General features: G+C 39.8%; 2 protein-coding genes across 3 annotated transcripts in view; one reads left to right on the top strand and one right to left on the bottom strand.

Annotated features, from left to right (window-relative positions):
• Positions 1-24,252, top strand: part of ARHGAP6 (Rho GTPase activating protein 6) — a 347,962-nt gene that overhangs the window by 136,462 nt on the left and 187,248 nt on the right. The gene's annotated exons all lie outside the window — the stretch shown is intronic.
• Positions 1,572-23,981, bottom strand: AMELX (amelogenin X-linked). Its single transcript, XM_040336508.1, has 6 exons — positions 23,878-23,981; positions 17,628-17,706; positions 12,020-12,067; positions 8,012-8,056; positions 5,297-5,701; positions 1,572-1,739 (listed from the first exon to the last, which is right to left on the bottom strand). The coding sequence occupies exons 2-6, from the start codon at positions 17,679-17,681 to the stop codon at positions 1,734-1,736; spliced, it is 558 nt and encodes a 185-aa protein (XP_040192442.1). The 5' UTR covers positions 17,682-17,706; positions 23,878-23,981; the 3' UTR covers positions 1,572-1,733.

The raw sequence follows: 24,252 nt of genomic DNA, 5'->3' as shown, positions 1-24,252 counted from the left end.
ATGCTCTAAGCTCTGGGGAAAATGAATGCAACTGCACTTGCAACATGCACAGTCTATTTGCCTTCAATAATCTTTCCTACTTCTTTTATTTTACTCCACTACCATTTACATACCTCCCAACTTTTTGAGATGGGAATGAGGGACACCTATCAGCAAAAGTATGCAGGCATAGGACACACCCATTTCCACGACCCCTTAAAGGAGAATTGTACAAAAAAAGATTGATAAAACCCACAAGTGCTTTTATTTACGACTACTATTCCTTTATATTGGCTTTTGACATTAACAAATGCATTCATTTAGAAATCAGGTGAAATGTTTAGCACTGGAAAACACTTTTTGATAGATAAAAAGTGCATTTTATATACATCAGACCAAAATGAGGGATAAATGAGGAGGAATGAGGGCAAAGAGGGACATTGCTCCATGGAAAAAATCAAGAGATGGTGTTGCGCTTCAATACTTAGCATAGAATGGTGTAAGTGGTAAAATCAGGGCTGTCTTAATGAGAGGGCACACCTGGGCACTGCCCAGGGGCCCCTGCACTTTCTCCAAAGCAGCTGGTCCTTGAGCCCACGCTGCCCCAAAATTGCCCCATGATGACACTGAGAGTGATAGATACACAGGGGAGGCATTCTGCCTCCTACCTACTTGATGTCTGTTTACCTGCTGTACCTGCATTTCTTTGCCCAGGGGCCCATGATGCTATTAAGACGGCCCTGGGTAAAATGTATAAATAACCAAAATAGTATAATTGATACATGAATGTGCAAATATGCAAATAGACTGACTGAAAAATAAAATCGCTATAAATGCTAAGATAAGGTGCATCCAAAGGTGAACTGAATGAATGTGCAAACAGTGCAGGGACAGTCCCTCGAAATCCGGGACAGTTGAGAGCTATGCATTTATCAGATCATTAATAATCAGGGGGCAGGTTTGACACATGAAAGCAAAGTCTTGTCTTTTACAGGGATGGCCACCTCCACACTGAGACACAGTGCCAAATAAAGCATAGTAAGTAATTAGGAAAATATCGAACTACAAGCTTACAGGCAACACCAGTGACCAGTCATTTGCACTCCCTTATCCTCTGAGGGCACAGCTTCCACAGTTTAGGTCCTTTTTAAAGTGTACCTAAACCCAAAAGCAAAAAAATGTTTGACTTACAAATCCTTAAATGTGGTGGCTGCATTTGTTTTCTTTTTTTAGGCTTTTCTCTTAGGAAGTGTGTTACTTGTCGGATCAGCAGGTGAAAATAAAAGAAACAAATCTAAAAAAAAAAACGAATGAAGCCACTACATCTAAGACTTAGTAAACTTAAATAAATTTAAAGTTTGTTTATGGGATTAATATGCCTTAAGATCGTCCTTTTGGTAGCTTTGCTCTGTTTTTTTTTTTCAAATTTGCAGTGGATATGAGGCATCTAGACACCTCTTTTTTATGAAGGCTCTGCTTCACACAAGTATAGTGGAGCTCTTTTTTTAAAAAGTTTCTATAATACTATTTAGTTTCTCTTTATATAGCAAATGTATTATTTGTTGTAGAAAACAGTTACACAGACAAAGTACTGGTTTTCCATACTCATCAATTTTGTTTTATTAGGAATTTTTATATATTTTTTTCAATGCAATGATGATAATTAGCTAAGGAAAAATTGTTGTTGACAACTAAGCATAGACTGGACTTTAATGGTAGTGAAATCATATTTTTCTTGTCATTTCTGCTCACATTTAATCCTAAAAATAAATGAAAAAAAAAAGAAGATTAGAGGGTAATTGGTACATCTGGGTTCTATTCCAATGACATTACCTTTCATAAAATAAACCTAGTTTTAGTGTGCCTTTCAAAATAATTTAAGTAAAACATTACTTACAAACAGCAAATGAATACAGTACATTCCTGATCAGACAGTGGGATTGTGATAATTATGATACATTTTCAATTTCCTCACGCATACCAATTGCCAAATATCAAACATGCACTAAACTGTGCAGCAGTAATTCAGCATGCATACACTATTATTCTACATCATGTTACTGACTTTTCAGCCTCTATCATTAAAGACTATTCGTTTTTAAAGTTTATGTATGGTCCAAAATTTTTCTTTTTCGTTTGTATGTATATATCCTCACTAGTTAGGCCGCGTACACACGATCAGTCCATCCGATGAGAACGGTCCGAAGGACCGTTGTCATGGGTTAACCGATGAAGCTGACTGATGGTCTGATGTGCCTACACACTATAGGTTAAAAACCGATCGTGTCAGAACGCGGTGACGTAAAACACAACGACGTGCTGAAAGTTCAATGCTTCCAAGCATGCGTCGACTTGATTCTGAGCATGCGTGGACTGGTCGTGCGTACTAACCATCGGTTTTGACCGATCGGTTAGGCGTCCATCAGTTGAATTTTAAAGCAAGTTCTAAATTTTGGGACCGAAGGATAACTGACCGATGGGGTCCACACACAATCAGTTTGGACCAATGAAAAGGTCCTTCAGTCCGTTTTCATCGGTTTTGACCGATCGTGTGTACGCGGCCTTAGATTTAGGCCCCTTACACACGGCTCTGTTAGAGTCCACCTGCTTAGCGGGAACCTGATTGCTCCACCTATGCAGAGCAGACACAGCTAACTCTCCATTGTCGGCAGTTGGATGCAATAGGACCACCTGTTCGTGTACACCCAACTGCCATCCAATCCACCAGACATCTGTTTTTAGCAGATAGGATCGGATCGGATTTTGGCAGGTGTTAACCGACACGTCCATTGAAACCCATCTCTCCATAGAGGAAACTTGAGGGTCCTATCAGGTCAGTCTGGAAAACTGACTGGTTGACCCAATCAGTCTGCCCATGTGAAAAGGACTTTATCCTCCCTATATTTACCCTCTCTATTTTACATGTGACAACGTTTACTAGGACAGAAAAAGATGGGAAACCAAGCATTTTACGGTTGTCGCCAGAGGAAGAGATGAAATGCAATCTTCTAAGTGTGGCATCTGTTTGGGTAACAACTGCCTAATGGAGGATTTCTTTACTTTGGAGAGATTTCCTCTCACTTCTTGCTACGTGTACAGTGCAGGAAGTAAAAGGAAATCTCCGAAATGGAACACAGATGGCAAACACATTGACAAGAGTATTTTTTTACACAACATATTGTTGTACACATTACTTTTTCACAAAGTAAAAAAAAACTATGAAGCCTCGTACACACGACCGAGAAACTCGACGGGCGAAACACATCGTTTTGCTCGTCGAGTTCCTTGCTAGGCTGTCGAGGATCTCGGCGAGCCAAATTTTTCCATTCCCGTCGAGGAAAAAGAAGACATGCTCTCTTTTTGTCTCGACGAGATCCTCGACAGTTTCCTCGTCGATAAGTGTACACACGACCGGTTTCCTCGGCAAAAAAAAAACCCAGCAAGTTTCTTGCTGTTTTTTGCCGAGAAACTCGGTTGTGTGTACGAGGCCATAGAATTGTGTATTTGTTGTAAAATACAACAATCACCCAGACTTGCTATATATATTTTTTTCTTTTTTCATATTTTTTGGCCCTTACAGTCTTTTTATGACTTTCAATGATATCAGCCAACATTATGTTGCTCCCATGGTCTAACAACATTGCCATATTCAATGCCAGCTTCTGAAGCATAAACTTTGAGCAGCTGAGCTTCCAGTATTTTTTTCTCTGTGTAATAAATTGCTAAAGTGATAATGTGAAAAGACTACGGCATTTTTAAGAAGTATTTGTACCATGGAGGAGAGATTACTTTACATTTACAGAAAACTATTTCCTGTAGCCGCTTAATTAGAATGCTATTTTGGGATGTAAAAAATATAAACATATGCTGCCTAAGTCCGCACTCCATAATTAGGACTCATCTGTTCTTGGGAATGGGGTTTGTTTTATCAGCATTTCTCTGTGAATAATGAATATTTCCTCCTGATTATTCTTTCGGTAGCTTATTTTGTGTTCCGTGATATGGAATAAATAGGTCATACTGATCATTTAAAAAATGTAAAACAAGCTTGAGAAAAGATAGAAGCAAAACCAAGAGAGTGTGAATTTTCTGATAGCTTTGTGTGACATTTTTCAAGTTTAATTTTTGTAGAATACTTGAGAATAGAATGGCTTGGAGGCTTTGTACAGTTCGATGCCCTTCCTGTAATAAGCTTGAAAAATTCCATAACCATGTTAGTCAGGTTATATTATGTAACTTTGCCCTTTCAAGATTAATTCATTAGACAAATAATCTATTGTAATGGTCTTAACAAATGTTAGAATATAATTGTTTTTTGTTCTAAAAATCTATATTTGACCACTTAAAGTATAAGGCAAACCTCCAATTCTCTTTAACAATAACCATGAAAAAGAAAAGTTTATTGCCAATAGCATAATGTATTGATCTATTACATGTACATAAAAATCACTTATCAATAACGACTGCTGATCCTCTACAACAGTGGTTCTCAACCTTCTAGTGCCGTGACCCCTTGATAAAATTTCCCAAGTTGTGGGGACCCCCAACAGTTAAATTATTTTCATAGCGTGGGTTGAAAGCACCCAAGGCAAGACAAGTAATTTGCGCCTCTAACCCACGGACATTTAGCGCTCCCTGAGTGCCTTCCACTCGTACAGTATTAAAACCCCTTATAGTACATTTTAGGGTGTACCACTCTTTCTCTTGGTTCTCCTTTCTTTCCCTTTTATCTCTCTCTATCCTAATTCCTTGTATTTTCCCCCCATCCCTCTCTCTAACTGTCTTTCTTGCTCTCTCTTTTTTTCCTTTCTCTCCCTTTTTCTTTGTTTCTCCCCCTTTTATCATCTCCCTTCCTGGGAGAACAGTGCGGGCTTCAGGAACAGCCCAGGATTTGGTGACCCCTGGCAAATCATAATTTGACCCCTGAGGGGTTCCCGACCCCCAGGTTGAGGACCACTGCTCTACAAGCTCCTTCTACTGCCCAGGGGAGTGGACAGGCTCTAAGGATGGTTCTACTTCACCCCTCTCTAGCACTGATCTAAGTCTAGGCAGGGATAAGGGTCACATGACTAGTGGTTAATTAATAGTTTATATTGATAAAAAAAAAACTGTATATTTTTTTAAATTTGTACAATTCCATTTTATTTTGAAATGGCAGGAATTAATTATTTTTTTTTAAACATTGACCCTACTCCAGCCTCTGCTACCCTGCGTGTGCTTACCTGTGCCTTCCTGTTTGTTTCCCCCCACCCAAAATATAAAACTGATCACAACCAAAATTAACCCCTAGTCCTGAATACATGCACGTTGTTCTTACCAGTTCTTCTTGGTTTTGCTTGGTTTTGCTCAATGGCTGCCATGGTTCATGTTGTCTTTCTTCCACCAAAGGGGGCTGTGGTTGAATTGGGAAAAGAGGCTGACCAGGTTTGTTTAAAATATCAGGTTTTGGTAGCTCTATTGGTTGAGTGTTTGTTGGATATTGACTCTCGGGGTTAGTCAGATAAGTTGGATTTAATGGATTAGCTTGTGGAGGTGCGAAAGGAAGCAATGGATGGTGGGGGGATAGAGGAATCATGGGCTGTTGAGGTATAAGTACAGAGTGGTGGGGTGGCAGCTTTGGTATTGCATGTGGATGTGGTAGCTGTTGCTGGGGCATCATTGGTGAAGGAATCATTGAATTCTGAAGCCATCCAGACATGGGCTCATAGCCAAAGGAGGGGTACTATAAAAATACAGTAAATATTAACACATTTGTAACTTGTCCACTGCCACAAAATATATGCTGATCTATATGCAAGAGTGCCTTTTGGTATTGATCTATCATTTGTCACCTATCCGTGTTTACATTATTCATAGAAGTGAAATTATAATATAGACACTGTAAATTGTGAATTTGAAGACTGATTATTCTAAAAAGAAAAAGTTAAAGTAATTATTAAAAAGTGAGAGTATCCATTGGTTAATAGTGCCATTGTTTTATTTTTAATTATTGTTTCTGGCTTAGAAGTAACGTAATCAGATCCATGGTTTGGTGACATGTACAGTGTTTCCATCTGTCTACCTATAATTTTCTTCAAAGTAAGATATGTATTATTTTTTTGTGTATTTATTTATTGTATTTAGTTATGTAGCACCAACAAGTTTCCCAGTACCTAATGAAATACATAGGCCCCGTACACACGACCAGTTTCCTCGGCAGAATTCAGCTTCCGACCGAGTTTCTGGCTGAATTCTGCCGAGGAAACTGGTCGTGTGTACAGTTTCGGCCGAGGAAGCCGACGAGGAGCTCGACGAGGAAATAGAGAACATGTTCTCTATTTCCTCGTTGTTCTATGGGAGCTCTCGTCCCGCCGAGCTCCTCGGCGGCTTCAGGGCTGAACTGGCCGAGGAACTCGATGTGTTTGGCACGTCGAGTTCCTCGGCCGTGTGTACGAGGCTATAGACTTTTCACATCAATCTCACATTCATGACAACATTGACAAACACTTGGACACCCAAGCTGCAAGCCAAGGGTTGTAATCACTTGGCCGTCATGTTGTCAACAGGGAGACAGATGATGAAGAGTACAAGAGGAGGAGATACAGAACAACTATTATCTATGCATACAGTACATGGATTTCTGGTACACACAAGACTTCAGTGAGACAGAAACCCCCATTAAGTAAAAGAGAAGTTTTACCTTGGCACTTAGTAATCAAGTCTGATGTGACCTAGAAGCCCAACTCTGGACAGAGAATGATGATGAAGATGGGACTATAACAGAAAAATCTGCTCTAAACGTGGTTCAGCAGAGTTGATTCCATGCAAAGCTTTGTTTTGTATTATTGAACTAGTAAAAGGTGATCCACGGGACCATTTACCAGTTTTTACTTTGTAAAGTAGACACCCCATCCCCAAACACTGATCCAAGGCTTTATGCACGCTAGCCTACACTGGCAGCTCCTAAACTTGAGTTTTTGGAATTTTTTCACCAACGCTCTTAAACTCAACTCCATAAAAGCCTGTGCCAATGTACACGTAGGCTTTTAACAACGTTTAGGAGCTGCTGTGTTAAGGTGAGTTTTAACTTTCCTCTCCTGAATGCGAAAGAATCGCATTCAGCATAGGAACTTTTGGCCCGCCGGCCGAAGGAAAATGCAAAAGTGCGAATTTGAGGCACTTTGGGTTTTCCCACAGCCATGATAAATGTAGGTAAGTGTAAATAAAGCCCAAGATTGTACCTTTGAGACTGGAGAGATGTTACTGGGTAAAAATCATCAGCCGCCCCCCCCGAGAAAAAAAAAATGTGCGTGGCCTAATAAGAAAGTAGTTTGCTTTCGTATTAATTGCTGTGTTAATTAGGAAGTACTAATGCAGTGATGCCACGATGACTACACCCTGGGTTTCAACTCCGGCTTGTGGGACATCTGCACACTCTGTAGATTAAATAGTGATCTGGTCATTCACTTGTATGAAACAGGTTCACAGGCAAAGCAAATTACTATTTTCTTGCTCATTTTCAGTCTCAAAAGCACAATCTTGGGCTTTATGTACACTTGCCTACATTCACCATGGCTGCGCGAAAAACGCAAAATGTGGCAAAATCATGCTTTTGCGTTTTCCTTTGGCCGGCGAGCCAAAATGTTCCTATCCTGAATGCTACTCTATTGCGTTCAGAAAAGGGAGGTTAAAACGTAAACAAGCCAAATGTGCTGTCATTTGTGAGACACAGAAATTGGTTTGCTCATTCCCACTATCTCGTCTGGTCCTGCATTGGATTTTCAATTGTATTTTGGTTTGGGCAGGGATTGGTGTGAAAGACCGGTGTATTTTGTAAAGTACAGGGGTATTTGTCAGTACTAGTTAACTAATATAAATCAGACTTGTATTTTAATAATGAAGAAAAAACGTTATGAAGAAAGCAACTGCGGTGTGTACCAGGAAGAAGTGCATGAAAAGTGTACATATTACAGTGTTATATTCATTGTACATATTATGTGATGCTCATTTTTACAGCTAATTGGAGTTTTAAACTCTAAATAAAATACCTTACCTGATGTTTCATCATGGACTGGTACCATTTTAAAGGTGTTAAAATCTGAAAATAAAAAGCAGTTTATATTTTACTGAATATATATTTCGCCTATTTGTGTCTCAAGCCTCGTACACACGGCCGAGGAACTTGATCGGCGAAAACCACAGTTTTGCTCGTCGAGTTCCTTGTGAGGCTGTCGAGGAACTCGGCGAGCCAATTTTCTCCATTCCCGTTGAGGAAATAGAGAACATGCTCTCTTTTTGGCTTGACGAGTTCCTCGACAGTTTCCTCGTCGAAAAATGTACACACGACCGGTTTCCTCGGCAAAAAAACCCCCCCAGCAATTTCTTGCTGGTTTTTGCCGAGAAACTTGGTCGTGTGTACGAGGCCTCACTCTGCATTGCTATTGTGCTGTGTAGCCAGTGCCCTGACTAAACATTGCCTGCTTTACAATTCGTCAACGTTAATTAACCAACTAAGCTTACTGAAAGTTCTTATCTGTTTTTCCTTAAGAATATAATTTGACAAATTGGTCATAAGTTATACCTTTGCAAAAAACTTGCATATCCTGCTGTATTTGCGCTAGACAGCTTGGAACAACTAGAATTGTTAAAGCTTAAATAAAAGCTTTATTTTAACATGACGTTAGACGTGATGTCAGATGTATTTGTGTTTCAATTTCTGTACATAAATTTACCTGATCTTAGCATGTAATAAATGACAGGGATCTTTTCTATCATTTTTTTTAATGACCTTAAAATGTTTAAAAAAAAAAAAGAAAGATTTATGCTCACCTAGGTGGATGCAGCATCCAATACTGTATCTGTCCCCTGCTGCGTCTCAAAGGGGTTGTAAACCTTCCTGTTTTTTCACCTTAATGCAATCCTATGCATTTAGGTGAAAAAACATCCTATAATTGCCGGCCCCCCGGCCCCCCGGTTTATTTACCTGAGCCCTCGAACGTAACGGATCGAGAATGCGCTGGATCTCGACCCAGTCTTCTCGGGTCTTCATTGGATAGATTGATAGCAGCGCAGCCATTGGCTTGCACTGCTGTCAATCAAATCCAATGACGCATGGGCGGGGCCGAGTCCGGCATTCGTGTCTATGGACGCAAATGCTCAGGTAACCCCCTTGGAAAAGCACTTCCCAGAGGGGGTTATCTTATGCGGGGAGGAGCCAAGACAGCCGCCGAGGCACCCCAGAAGATGTGAATCGGGGCCACTCTGTGCAAAACAAGCTGCATAGCGAAGGTAAGTATGACATGTTTGTTATTTAGAAAACAAATTTAAACCTTTAGTATCAATTTAAGCCTTGTACACACAATCAGACTTCCAGTGGACTTTTCCATGAATTTTGTTCCGAAGGGCGTTGGCCATGTACTTGTTCTGCATACAGACGGCACAACATTTTCAGCCAACAAAACCTAAATATGTGGTTTTTCTGCTCTTTAGCGCCACCCTTTGGGCAACTTCTGCTAATGTTGTCTGATGTTTAGCATTGGTTCCGAGCATGCGTGTTTGTACTTTGGATTTTAGTTGGACAGACTTGTGTACACACGATTGGGTAAACTGACATAACAGATTTATTGCCAGACAGTTGGTGAGCATGAACAGACAACATTTGTTGTCGTTAATTCAGCCAACAATTGTCTCATGGAGCATACACACGGTTGGATTATCCGACACAACCCGTCCATCAGACAATTATGGCCAAAAAATTGGATTGTGTGTACGGGCCTTAAGACTGACAACTAAGCGATAAAAGACCACTGATAGCTCAATTCTCAGTCTTCACTGAGCAGAGAGCGGTTACTGTCAGGCAAAAGACAGATAGTCTGTGCACCTTGCAAGTGCAGTTGCTCCAGAGCTTAGTAAATAAGGGGAAGCTTTGCTGACTTCCATCATCCAATTATGGTACGTTATTTTTTATTTTATTTTCCTTGCATGTGATTGGGAATCCTTTGCAAAGTGAAGCTTTGCTGCATTCTGGAGCAACTGCACTTGCAAAGTGCATACTCTATTTGTGTTTAGTAAATAAACCCCAATGCATTCCCTATTTTACTCATATCTGAACAGTTGTTCGGGAAGCCTTTCCTGGGAAACAGATGGAGGCTGCCATTGCTATTTCTCGTGCCAGTTTTCTAGCTTCTCTCCTTACCCTCTTACTTCAATATGTTGGGGTCTATCTATAAAAGATTTGCTTTGTGACTGTTTCAGCATTCATGCGGAAAAAAAAAACATTACTAATACCTGTAATGTTTGCAATATGTGTGAAATGTGAGTTTCTATTGCCTTTCACAAATGTGAATGCAATATTCTCTACTTTTGGATCCCAAGAGAAAAAAAAGCCTTAAAGGGGTTGTAAAGGTTTGTTTTTTATTTTCTAAATAGGTTCCTTTAAGCTAGTGCATTGTTGGTTCACTTACCTTTTCTTTCGATTTCCCTTCTAAATGTTTTTTTTTCTTTGTCTGAATTTCTCACTTCCTGTTCCTCGTCAGTAAGCTGTTCTGGCTGACTAACCCCCAGCCAGATGATGGGGGCAAGCATATTGAGGAGAAACAGGAAGTGAGAAATTCAGACAAAGAAAAAAAACATTTGGAAGGGAAGTTGAAGGAAAAGGTAAGTGAACCAACAATGCACTAGCTTAAAGGAACCTATTTAGAAAATAAAAAAAACAAACCTTTACAACCCCTTTAAATTAGAATTCCATGCTTAACCTAACTAGTCTTAAAAATGTCCCCTCCCCACCCAACACCTATGCCGACTAACCTGTATAAGAAAGATCTGTATACTATTTTCAGCCCGCTCTAGTCCGGTCATGTGATCCCCTGTGTCAGCCAGCTGTGGCTAGAGTGCCACTGCTAGGGAGGTTGGGGTTGCCGAAAGAAGCCGAACGGCAAGTCGGCGCTACATGGCGCCTGCGCACCGACGCTCGGCTTCTTTCGGGCAAACCCGTGACGCTCCTTATGCGACGGGTGGAGGTCGTTTTTGTCATCACGTCAATCACCTGCTGTATAGGAACGCCCACTCCCGCGGGAGGCCCTACCCAGAAGCCAGGGAAGAAAATAGCTGTACGAGGTATGTACAGAAAAAAAAAAACTAACGGCATACTGTCAATGTATGAGTGAGATGGATGTAATGTTTAAGAATAGGTGTTAAGAGGGGAGAGAGAGCATTTTACGACTAATTAGGTTAAAGGGTAACTCCACTTTTGTGGGGGGAATAGAAAATAAAGAAAAAATAATATAGTGCATATAATTGTGACACTAATGATAGTGTAATTGAATGTTATTAAAAATTTCCTTTTCAATCTGCAGCTCTGTAATTTTCGGAGAATCTATTGCAATATGGCTACCTGGGATTGTTCTGTACACATAATGTGTACTGACCACCCCCCAGAAACATAATTTCCTGCTTGTGTGATTGGCTCACCAATTTCCCCAGAATTCTGCACTAAGATACAAGTCATATTTCAGGCATCCCCTGCAACTAAAATTTCATTTTTGGAGAGATACTTTCAATAGGATCCCATCTAAAGGGATGCAGGCCCAGCAGATTTCCTCATTAGTGCCCTGCTGCTGCCACACCTGACAGGTAATTATGAAACCCCTCCCATTAGACCTACTCAGAACAGAAGCACAGTGAAACACACATGTTTTTTTTTTTCAGAATAACAAAGGGTTGGAATCTGCAACACAGTTTGTTATAATCCTTGTAATGTACATGGATCACCCAGAGGGGATGTTTTTTTCTCAACAGAAGTGGAGTTACACTTTAAGCCTGGATGGCAACAATACAACATTTGCATTCCACAACCAGGAATGTAAAAATACAACAGTCTCTCCATGTAAAAATCCTACAGCAGTCGCTTTCTTTAGTTGTCACATATACTAAATAGTGTCATTATTCAATATGACCTAACCCATACTTTGCCTGGCACCTATCTTTTACATAAAAAATTGCTATTCAACCTTTAGATGCATATTATTTAACAGTCAGTTTTATTAAACATTTATTTGCCTACCTCATAACTAAGGTTGACATATCCTGGGTGCTGCGGGTGAGGAGGAAGCTGCGAATAAAATATATGGATGTTATATTTATACAAAATAAGCTGCAATTTTCAAACTGTCACATACTGTATTATGGAAAGCAGAAAATCTGCTACAGGTATAAAGCATAGACTCTGCAGGGCATACCTGCTCGGCCTTTCTGACAGCCTAAGACCAGCGGGTAATTTTTACACTTATTGAAAACACCTTTAATGGTATATTTAACAGACTGAACTGGCACAGAAAAAGTACGTTTATTGTTAAGCCTAGAACACACGGGCCAAATAGCGGGCGGCATCGGCTGGTTCCATAGAAACCGGCCGATGAAAACTACTAGTGTGCATGAGGCTTTAGACTTTATAGATTTTAAACCTCTTTGTTTTAAAGCCGAGTTCCAACTTAAAAAAATAAAAATAAAGCAGAGTTCCAACTTAAAAAAAAAAAATAATTAAAAAAGTCAGCAGCTACAAATACTACAGCTGCTGACTTTTAATAATCGGACCTTTACCTGTTCTACGGTCCAGCGATGCGGGGGAACGAAGCTCCTCTCCGCGGCGCCGGAATCACTACTGTGGGCGCCCAGCTGTGGCTTCACAGCCAGGCACACACTGCGCATGCGCAAACTGTGCTGCGCACTGTGAGTGGCTGGGCAATTAACTGGGACCTGTGCTGTATACCGGATGATTGCCGAGAGAGAGGGGGGAAAGGTGAACTTCCTTCTGGAGCCGTGGTGCCCTGGGAGGAAGTGGGAGCTGAAACCCTCTAAAAAGAGGGTTTCCGCCCCCCCCCCCCCATAAAAATGACATGCCAAATGTGGCATGTCAGGGGGTCACCTTCCCTTAAAGCGGAAGTTCCATTTTTGGGTGGAACGCTGCTTTAAGGAGGGAAATGTAATGCAGTGAATTAAAGTGAATCAGTAAAGGTTGTTTAAAAAAACGATCAATTACCCTTTTAGCTGTTTTTAAGTTATTCATTCTAAAAAGATCCTCAAATATCACAACAAAGACGTTAGAATTTGGTTTCTAACAACTTAGAAAGGCCCCGTACACACGACCAGTTTCCTCGGCAGAATTCAGTTTCCGAATTCTTCCTCGGCCGTGTGTACACTTTCGGCCGAGGAAGCCGACGAGGACCTCGGCGAGGAAATAGAGAACATGTTCTCTATTTCCTCGTTGTTCTATGGGAGCTCTCGGCCCGCCGAGGTCCTTGGCGGCTTCAGGGCTGAACTGGCCGAGGAACTCGATGTGTTTGGCACGTCGAGTTCCTCGGCCGTGTGTACGGGGCCATACTCGCTGGATGTTTGCATTGGAGGGCAGGGGGGCAAGATCTTCTTTAATAAACACATTTTTTGAAAACTATTTTTTTCACAATGCTTATAGATGCAGAGGTGATTGAGAACTTGCTTTGAAGTGTTTTTTCATTTTGTTCAGAAGCTATAAACACTAATGTGTGCATAATCTGGGCACAGGCTTATTTTAAAGAAAGAGAAATGGAGAACAGGTGAAAATATTTTTACGTTAACCTATGTTTATGAGCTATATTAAATCAGATTTGTTTGTGATTTTTGACCATCCAGTCTTGTGATATAGTCAAGTGAAGAACTGTCATCAGCACACCAAGAATTCCTCAAGAAGGGTCAAAAGTGTTAATGTAGTTTCAGAGCCAAGCAGGGCCCCTTCGTCAGGCAATTGACCCTCAAGGGGTTCTGCATGGCTCGGAAATGTTGCTTTCTTGTGTACCATGTCAGATAGAATACATGGACCTGGACCTCCACTGTAGTTAATCTGCGCAAATTGATCCAGGACACCCCTCTAGTGTGCTGGCTGAGCAATAAAAGAGCAGCAGCATCATACTGATGAATCGTCACTCTGCTCACTTTAAGTTCTACTGTCAACAAGCTTCTGGTGTTAGGCTAGCAGAACTATTGCACTCTGCAACAGTGCTTGATTGACTCCTTCCTTTACCGATCTGAATCTCTCAGTGCAGGGTACTATAGAAACTAGACACATTAAGATATTTAAATATGTACAGACATCACATGATTTTTATGGATATGTAACTTAATTAATTGGTATTGTTATATCTCGCTGGAGTTCAGTTTACCAGAAAGTATTTTCCACTGAACCCGACTGGGTGTTTGCAAATTAATTATTATAAAATTAACTTAATTGTGTACATAACCACAATCAGAACACCAACAACATTACTTGATTTAGCTTGATTGCCTATTAATTACATATGTGGGTGTATGTGAATACTATACTGGCTCAGACACTTACATTGTTTGCATTACAAACATAAAATTGCAATAAATGCAATACATATACATGTACCTAAGCACATTACATACATCCATAAGCTGCTTTTGGTTTTGTTAAAAGCAGTTTATGTGTAATCTGTACATTTTTCTCTAAGGCTATCCATTTTCTCTAAGGATCATCTATTTCATTGGGGTTGATTTACTAAAAGAATATAATCTGTTCACTTAGCAAAGTGAAGGATCAATTTGCAAATGTAGAATTCCAGCTAAACCCTAACTAGTCTTAAAGTGATTTTAGAGGCAGGTTTTTTTTTTATCTTAATGTATTTTATGCATTGAGATGAAAAGCCTTCTGTGTGCAGCAGTCCTCCTAATACTTACTTAAGGTCCCTCTAGATCCAGCAATGTTGCAGGAATGTCTCCGCTGCCCAGGACTCCCCTCCTCATTGGCTGAGACAGCAGCACTGCTGTCAATCAAATTCAGTCAGCCAATGAGGAAAGAAAAGGGACATGCCAGGTCACAGGGAGCTGTGACTCAGTTTGGGTGCCCCCATAGCAAGCTGGTTGTGTGGGAGCACTAACTAGGAAGGAGGGGCCAGGAGAGCCAAAGAGGGACCTGAGAAAAAGAGGATCCAGGATTTACCAACATTTTAAAAATGTTCACTCCCCTGTCTTAAACCTATGCTGACTAAGCTGTGTAAAAAATATGTACTTTGTATACTTACCTATTTTTAGCCCACTCCAGTTCAGTCATATAATTCAACTCCCTTGTGTCAGCCAGCGGTAGCTGCAGTGGAGAGGAGGGACTGCAGACAGTGACTGCATCATGGCCCTGCCTATAGTTGATGCCGTTGTCAGGCGCTATTTCCATTATTCTGCAGTCACCTCTTGACTGGACTGGAGCAGACTGCAAATAGGTAAGTATATACAGTACATCTTTTTTTTTTACAAAACTTATTTAGTATGGGTGTTTGGAGGGGGAGGTAGCATGATTAGGACTAGTTAGGTTTTCACTGGAATTCTTTAATGTTTAATGTTCAGGACATAAAAGCACAAAAAGCAGAGCTCTCTAAGTGCAGCAATGGAACATTTATTGTATAATAAAAACAAATTGGTAACTCACATGAAGTAAGTTTGTGGAGTCTACCTGGCTGGCCGCAGTGCTGCACAAACCTTGCACTAGATGCCTCTTCTACAGGGATCACTGGATGTCCTGATTTCATATGTTTTACATGCCTCCACAAACACTGCACAAGCCACTGCTTTGTCCCCCGTTCCGACGGCCTAGTGCCCGCCCTGGTGACGCCCTCTAGCCTTCCAGGGCTGGATGGGTGTCACTTGCCCTCAAAAATGGCGGAGCCCTTTTCGGCTTCAGCCATTTGTTTCAGTGCGCATGCGCGTGCGTCTATCGACACGCTGACGTCATGTGGGTGGTCCGAACGAGCGGCGCAATCGACGCAGCTCGTCTGGGATATTTAAACGGGCAGAGACCCCCGTTGAATGTGTATTGGAGCCTGGGTCCCAGGACACGCTGAGCCTTACCAGATCTCACAGTAAGTCCCTCTACCTACATTGCTTGGATGCGGCATTGCAACTCTAGCAGCCTAATCTATGCTATTTATAATAATTTCTTGTTCTGTTTAGGTGCTTTCTTTGACCAGTGCTATTGGTAATATTACCTTGTACTTACTTACCTCACTTGTGGCTCCTCATATATACTTTTTGGATGCTATATCTCAGCTATAAACAGCACTACTCACTGGGACCGTTGGTACTGGACCCTCACTTTTCCCATATGATAAACAGCACTACTCACTGGGACCGTTGGTCCTGGGACCCTCACCTTTCCCATATCTTAAACAGCACTACTCACTGGGACCGTTGGTCCTGGGACCCTCACCTTTCCCATATCTATTTTTGTACCTCACGCAGGTAAATCACTGTTTATTTGGGTCACTTTCTGCATGATCCATTCACTCATTCATATTTTGCAATTTTTATTACCACTTTTTTTGTCTCACACCTTATACACTAATTCTTAGCCTCCGGCTTGCTCCCCATTCCCCCCATCACTCCCCTTTCTCCTTAATTTCCTTTCCCTGTCCCTTTCTCACCCTTTTCCCCCTTTCTCTTTCTTTCTCTCCCTTCTCCATTTCCCTATATATAACCTTTTCCCTCCCCCCCTATTCCCTCTCTCCTCCCCCCTCCTATTTCCCTCCCCCCCTTTCCTTCTCTCCTTTTTTGTTTGGCGTCACGCTATGTGCACTGTTTTAAATGTAGTCTATGTTTGATGTTTTTTATTTTTTGCTTTTGTTATTATATTAATAAATGTATGTATTTTTTTGAGATTACTGTTCTTTTTGAGTTTACCTATTTACTGTGTACTGCAACAGTCCTCCCTGCCCACCTTACTTTGTCTGCTATAAGGAGGTTACCCATAAACTACTTGCACCATAAAGACATTCCATTTGTTAGCTTCGGGTGGTTTTGCATTCCCATAGAAGTATATAGGAACAGAAAACCCACTTGAAGCAGGTCACATGCTGATTAGGGAGATCAAACTGCAGGTCAGAGCCTATCAATTAATTCTATATGATCTCAGAACTAATTCTTCTGATGCAAGCCCAAAATTCATCAACACCAGCCCCAAATTTGTTCACTTCAATCAATTTACTCATTTAATACATCAACCCCAATTAGTTTCATCCAACCTATGCCTGAACCTCTGATGAACTATTCCCAGTGGTATGCTGGCAGTAGCAATAAAAAAGCAGCTTCAACTGTACCACCCAATGTTGATGTATTAGACCTCTCATATAGAGGGGGTGCCTGGCAGATATCAGAACCGCCTGCCAAGTTTCCCCTTACAACCTCAGTGTAAAAAAACTCAAACAGTAATATCGTCTGTATTCATCAGATCTTGGGGTTGATTTACTAAAACTGGAGCCTGGTGCAGCTCTTCATAGAAACCAAACGGCTTCCAGGTTTTATCATCAAAGCTTAATTGAACAAGCTGAAATTAGAAGCTAATTGGCTACCATGCTCCAGTTTTAGTAAATCTCCCCATTTATGTTTAAAGTCCAACTCCATCCAAAATGTTATTTTGACTTTGAAAGAGTAGGTAAGAAATTCAATAATTCCAATGTATATAAATTGTGTTCTGTTGTTGAGGTTTCACCTCAACTTCGGTCCCAGTGATAACCATGATTAGGATATAGAGTGAGAAATATTGATGTGGACACACAACAATAGAAGCCAAACAGTATTTTTCCATTAGGCATTAGGAAAGTTCCTGCCACTATGGAATGAATAGAACTCACGGGTAAACAGAAAGCAGCTCCAATGAGTGACGTAAGTATAATCCAGGACTTCATAATGACACAATGCTGTATCTTACACCTGTAAATGAAATGTAAAAAATAATTTTCACAATGAAATCCACTATTCAAACTTTTCTGTTTTTCTAGAGCCCTAGTATGCAGCCCTATAGCAATAAAACTATGTACTACTGGCTACACATAAATTGACATTAATGTCTAGGTCAGTTTATCACAGATTAGAACATTTCAGTAGGATGCAGTGACATGATTGTTTGTCCTCTAGATATATTTTAGATTTGTTGTTATACATTTGTACTGTACACCATTTGTTAAGATTTTTTGTGGTCTACAGCTAAAGGTGGCCATACATGGATCGAAACTCAGCTGGTTTAGTGAGTGAATTCCCCATCTACACAGAGAGTGTGGATGGGGAAGTTGGCCAGATTTAGTTTATTCACTAAGAAGCTTTCTGCACCATCAAATCTAAAGTGAAATAGAAAAAAAAAAAAGGCTGTGCCATCTCAGAGCAGTCAGTGTTTATAAAGACGGAATGTCTGCCAACTGACTTAACTGAGAATTTCTTTGGAAATCAGTGTTTGAGGCCATATATACTGGCTGTGAACTAACAAGTGAACACCACTAAAATTAAAGACATCATGTAGTAGCTAAACGAGAGGGGTAGTGCAACCTTAAAGTGGAACTAATACCACCAATTTAATTATTTACAAAACAGATACATTCAAGCCATGCTTTGAATTATAACTTTTACAGTTAATAGTGTGCTTGTGTTATCTTTCAACCAAGCTATGCGGTCATCAAATGACTGGTGTCATAATTGATCTCAAGTGCAGCACCATGGCAACTGAAGATGAAACAGAGTCTAATGCCGCGTACACACGATCAGGCTTTTGCCCGGCCAAATTACATCAGAATTCCGACGGAATTCTATTGGAAAAATATAGAACATGTCCTATATCTAAAGTCCAATGGAATTCATTGGAATTTCCGCTGAAAAAACTCAGATGGGGATACACACGATCGAAAAATCCGATGGAAAAAGTCCATCTGACTTTTTCCATCGGAAATTCCGATCGTGTGTATGGGGCATAAGATGGCAGCTTCATTAGCTGTAAAGGATAGGAGAGTTTAGTTTCTCTTTAAGCTGGGCAGATTATTCTTCAAAAGGTTCATAGAAAAATTGTTTACAACATTTTTTTTCTTACCATCATTGAGTCAACTAATTTAGTTTGACAGCCCTTTTAAAATTTCATCTAGACCAGCTACTTTAATAGAATTCCAGATGTATTAATGTGGCAGTAGAGTTTCATTGATTCCAAACACTCATGTAGGTTGTACAGGCATATCCCACTTTTAAGTACACAATAGGGTTTATTTACTAAAGCTGGAAAGTGAAAAATAAGGCTCACTTCTGCACAGAAACCAATGAGCTTCCAGGTTTTATTTCCAGGCTTAATTGAACAAGCTGGAGTTAGAAGCTCATTGAGTTCTATGCAGAAGTGAGCCTGAGATTGCGATTTCCAGCGTTAGTGAATAAACCCCATTGTGTACTTAAAAGCGGGGTATGCCTGTATTGGAATTGTGTCTGTTACAGGGGTTGGCTATACTCAGGAAAAGCTTCTCCTAGAATATTTCTAGGTATATGATCCGACTATATTTTGTGAATTTGCAGACTTTCCCAGGACCTGCATAGTATGTAAACCTAGTTCAGTTTTCTGACCGATGTGCAACACATTCAGTAACATAATTTTTCCATTTTCTATGAATATATAAAAAACACTGATACACTGGAAAATCTCTATATGCAATAATAAGCACTCCTAATACCCACAATTTCTCATTATCACAGAGATGTTAACCCACACTTAAGCCCCCGTACACACGAGTAGAATGTCAGGAGATATTTGCCGCTTCAAAAAACATCAGCCAACATTCTGCTCATGTGTATGTCGGTCTGTCCGACAGAAGCCGGCCGGGTGCCCATACATGGATCGAAATTTGGCTGGTCCCAAATTTGTATCCATTGTATGCGGAAATTCTGATTCATTTCAGTGATTGCAAATATTAGGCAGTGTATGGGCAACCTATGGTCTATAAACAACCCCATCACTGCTTTGCACAGATGTACTGTATGTTGAACATTTGAAATGATGAGATGATATCTCATTACATTGCTAAGTTTTTATTAATATTTTCATCACAGTCATTACCACATCCAGAAAAAGGTAGCATTTAATGTTCATGGGAACAGTGGAAGAGAATGCATGAAGAAAGACATTTGTTTATTGTTGCAATTGAAATCTGTTTTCCCAAAACACGTGTACAGCTTTCCACATGTCACACAACGTTGAATGCAGCCAGTGCAGCAGTGCTGGAGGCAGGCATGTGGAAAAGAGTGGGTGGTGAAGTATGTTGGAGAAAGAAATGTGTTGAAATGACTTATAAACACAGTTATTGCTCATGGGCACGTGCAATTCTATTTTTCTGCTGTGTTTTCAAATGCTAAGAAACTAAAGTGTAGCATTCAATTAACTGAGCAACATGCAGGTGCATAAGAATATTCAGGTAAAAGGCAATGTCTCACCAAGCACTAATCTTCATGTGCTATTTAATACATTAGGCGCTGTAAAAGCAGTTATGTAAATTGCAGATTCTAGATCTGTACGGTGCTCTTTCACCACAAGTCGTATCTATGGTAATAGTTTATAGTGGCCAAAAAAATCGAGGATATTATGTGAAAGGTCCAGCTACTATATGTATTTGGCTAATCTGCTAGGTGTTAAAAGAAGTAAAGCATTTTTCATGTAGGATTACAACCCATTAAGCTCCATGGCATCGTGCTGACTCCAGAATCATGGCAGGCTTGAAATTGGGGCAAGTATTTATAAAGATAAATAGGTAGGTAGATCTACACCCAATCACTAAAATCTTCCATAATCTGTTTTAAATATCTTTAAATCTGCAGCTATCTTTAAAACTTGATGATCTTTCATTGAAGGTCCTTTAGGCACTTTTTTTGGTATGAGGTGACAAGTATTTTTTATGGGGTGACAATTGTTCCCCAATTGTTTTCCTGCATTGTCATCCTGTGACCTTTGCCCTTGTTGGATCTTACAACCTGCCATGTTAGCAAACATGGCAGACATAGTCAGGAAGCCAGCCAATAGGAATGATGTGCAGCAAATACTGTTGTGAGTGCATGTAGACAGGAAGTAACAGGAGTGCTTACAAGTTACAGGTATGCTAAATCAAGAGAATATACTAGATTTCAATAATTCAGGTATAGCTTGCAGTGCTATTCTAAACTGAGACAAAGATCTCCCCACTGGTTGCAGTGAAGAGAGCAGGCGCTTATGCACCATTCATGGGTGTAGAAGCATCTACAGACAAAAGAAGGAACACTGCTGACCGACCCAGTACATGACTATGTAAATGAGTGTGGCCTCAGCCGGTGCTGCTCCAGCCACGTCCACTGACATGTTTCGCCCCACACACTGGGGCTTCGTCACAGAGGTCATGTTTTGGATAATTTTGGAAGAAGCAAATCTGTATATAGGTATGCATTTTGATGCATTGATGTATGCATTTTGACTTAAGGTATAACTACAGCCAAAACTTTTTTTTAGACTTAGATAGTGTGGTGGGAGGGAGGGAGGGGGGTTACAACAACTGTTATGTTTTTATTGGTGTTTGTGTCCTTGAAAGAGAGATTCAATCTCGCTAATTGTCACCAGGAATTAAAGTGAGGGTAAATCCAGAAGAGGAATAGACAGAAAATCTTTCAACGGGGACACCAGTTCCCATATCAACTGTCTTAGAACAGATTTCCCTCACTTAGGTAAAATATCCTCTCACTTCCTCTTGAGTATACAGGACAGGAAGTGAAAGAAAATCTCCCTAATAGGACACAAATGGCAAAAAAATTTACAGTGGTTTCAACCCTTTGTTATTCTAGTTTTAGATTTAGGTATATTTTAATAAATTATGGCTGTTACTACTATTTAGTATATAATCACTAAGATATGTTTAGTTTTCTTTTGTTAATAAAGATAATAACATTGTATGGTACTTTCTGCATGAGAGATACAGTATATATCAGTAGTTCATGGGTAAAAAATATCCTTTGTTTTATACTGTCAGTCAGCCAAAGTTACCCTTACCATGTATCTTTTTTTTTCGCAAAGCACTATAGGAAGGTAGTAATTTTCCATCTCTTGGGACAGGATAATCAACCCTATTGCGTATAGTGAAGACAGTCCATTGCCAATGTCTGGAATTCCTTTTGGTGGCGTTCCAGCCCTATCTATTGTTTCTGACCACAAAGAATGACAAGCCTGCTGTTTTCTTGCAGTATATATTTAGGTGAATACAAACAATGTTATATTCTTCTAGGGGAAAAAAATATTTATTAATGGATGATGGCAGTTACAGTATTTATCGACGTATAACACGCACAGGCATATAACACGCACCCTAACTTTCAGAGGGAAGTTTGAGGAAAAAAACTTTACACACCCCCCTGCGTATAACATTTACACTTTATTTTCAGGGTAAAAAAGTGAGTGTTATACGCCAATAAATACAGTATATAATGTATTTACAATATATTTACATTGCTGTCTGTGTCCCTACTGGACCATAGTCTCTAGAACTGAAAGTGATGGGAAAAATCCAAAATTTTTAGTCATCACCGGAGTAAAAAAAAATGAAAATCTTCCAAAGAGGACCTCTGTTTTGGTGACAATTCTTGTTTGCAGTGATACTAATTTTTGCATAAAAAGATTATGTCCCTTCAGTTATATGTGCTTCTTTAGGCTTCATGTACACTGGCAGCTCCTGAACAAAGGAGGCGCCAAAGTTCCCAAACTCAACTCAATAAAAACCTATGTGTCCTTATACATATACAGTAGGCTTTTAGCAAAGTTTAGAAGCTGTTGTGTTTAGGTGAGATTAAACCTCTCTCTCCAGAATGCAGGAAATTGCTTTCAAGATGGGAACGTTTTAACCACCAGGTGCGGAAAAATGCTAAATGAGGCAAAAACACATTTTGCGTTATTGCCTCGTTTGAATTGTCCCGTAGTCAGGGTAGGCTAGTGTATATATAGCCTCAGTCGGATTTACACTCCTCTATAGGAAATAATATCAAATATTCGGTGGAAAACCACTGATGTCTTCTTTTATGCAAAACCCTTTTGTTTCTCCCCCTACTTTTAGCTCCATATTTTTTGTATATGACTCCATGTTTGCACATGATTCAAGGCACTTTATCAAAGACATATACTGTATGTTATATAAAATATTATTCTTTTTTACATGATGGAGCTGCATTACTACTGTTTGTGGCCTGTAAGGAACTGCTTGGTGTTGTATCTGTAATGTCATTTTGACATGCTGTGTTCTGACATTTTTAGATTGAGATCAGTAATGGCAGCCTCTATACTCTCTTAATCGTGGTTTCCTGTGAAGGGACCATGTAACCTAATTTAGCAAGCAAGTATAGTAGGAGTAACCATGATGTATAATCATATCTACGTTTCAAAAAAAGAAACAGCACTTGTTGCTTTTTTGCCATAATAGGGTGCCCTTTTCCAAGCTGCCAGTTTAACATAAAAAAACATTAAAAAAGAGTGCGCACTACTAGTACTTGTATAATAAACAAATACTCCTACAGTATACAGGCATGGGATAACTGTTGTATTTTTGAACAGAATAATTCAGTCACAGCTAAAAAATATGACTAAGATCCTTCCCAAAACACATACGCTAACTTCTGCCGATAAGGCACACTATCTGTTTTTTACACAAGTCCTAAGAGTACTGATCATCTTCTTATCCTCACCCTCAATGCTGCTGTTTAAAAGATCAGATCATGGAGTACTTCCAAGACATGGAGCTGTGCCTCTGCTTGCACAAGTGTCAGAGATTTGCCCAGAGACTTGTTTGGAGCTTAGGCCAAGTGGAAAAGTAAGAGTGAGGTATAAATCTTAAGAGGTTACTCAGTTCAAAACAGTTCAGAATGTAATTTAAATGATGGCAACACAGGGATACGTGTAAATAAAGTTACATACTTATGATTTCTAAATGATTATGAACCATGTGCCAAAATAGTTTCCCTTTAGAGCAAATATATTGCATGTTTGTTAATTTCCTTTTAAACAAAGGAATATTATGGAATCTATGCTCAATCAAATTAAAAGCAACTTAAAATATGTAAACTATTGCATTTACCTACCTTTTTACCTTCAGTTCATGGAAAGTGCTTGGAAAATGTGCACAATGACGAAGCTGCAAACATTTAAATCTAAACTGTTACCAAAGCCCAACCAATCATCATTGACTGGTTTGGGAAGGTGTCAGCACTTTTATTATCACTGGTTCATAATTGTGAAGTGTTAGCATGTTTACTGCAACGTAAATACAGTTCTCTACAAATGCAACAATGTATTATTAAAAAAGTGGATTTGTCAAAGTCAGCTAACCTAAACCTGGTTATTTATTTTTTCTCTGATGTCCAGGAGAAGAACTTGATAATTATGGTAGAATTAAATGCCTAAGTACAAGTACACATTCACTATGCAGTTCTATTTTCAGCCATACACTGCCTATT

Source organism: Rana temporaria, chromosome 2 (genome assembly GCF_905171775.1).
Source record: "Rana temporaria chromosome 2, aRanTem1.1, whole genome shotgun sequence".
Taxonomy (NCBI): domain Eukaryota; kingdom Metazoa; phylum Chordata; class Amphibia; order Anura; family Ranidae; genus Rana; species Rana temporaria.
This window is presented reverse-complemented; position numbering and strand designations above follow the sequence as displayed.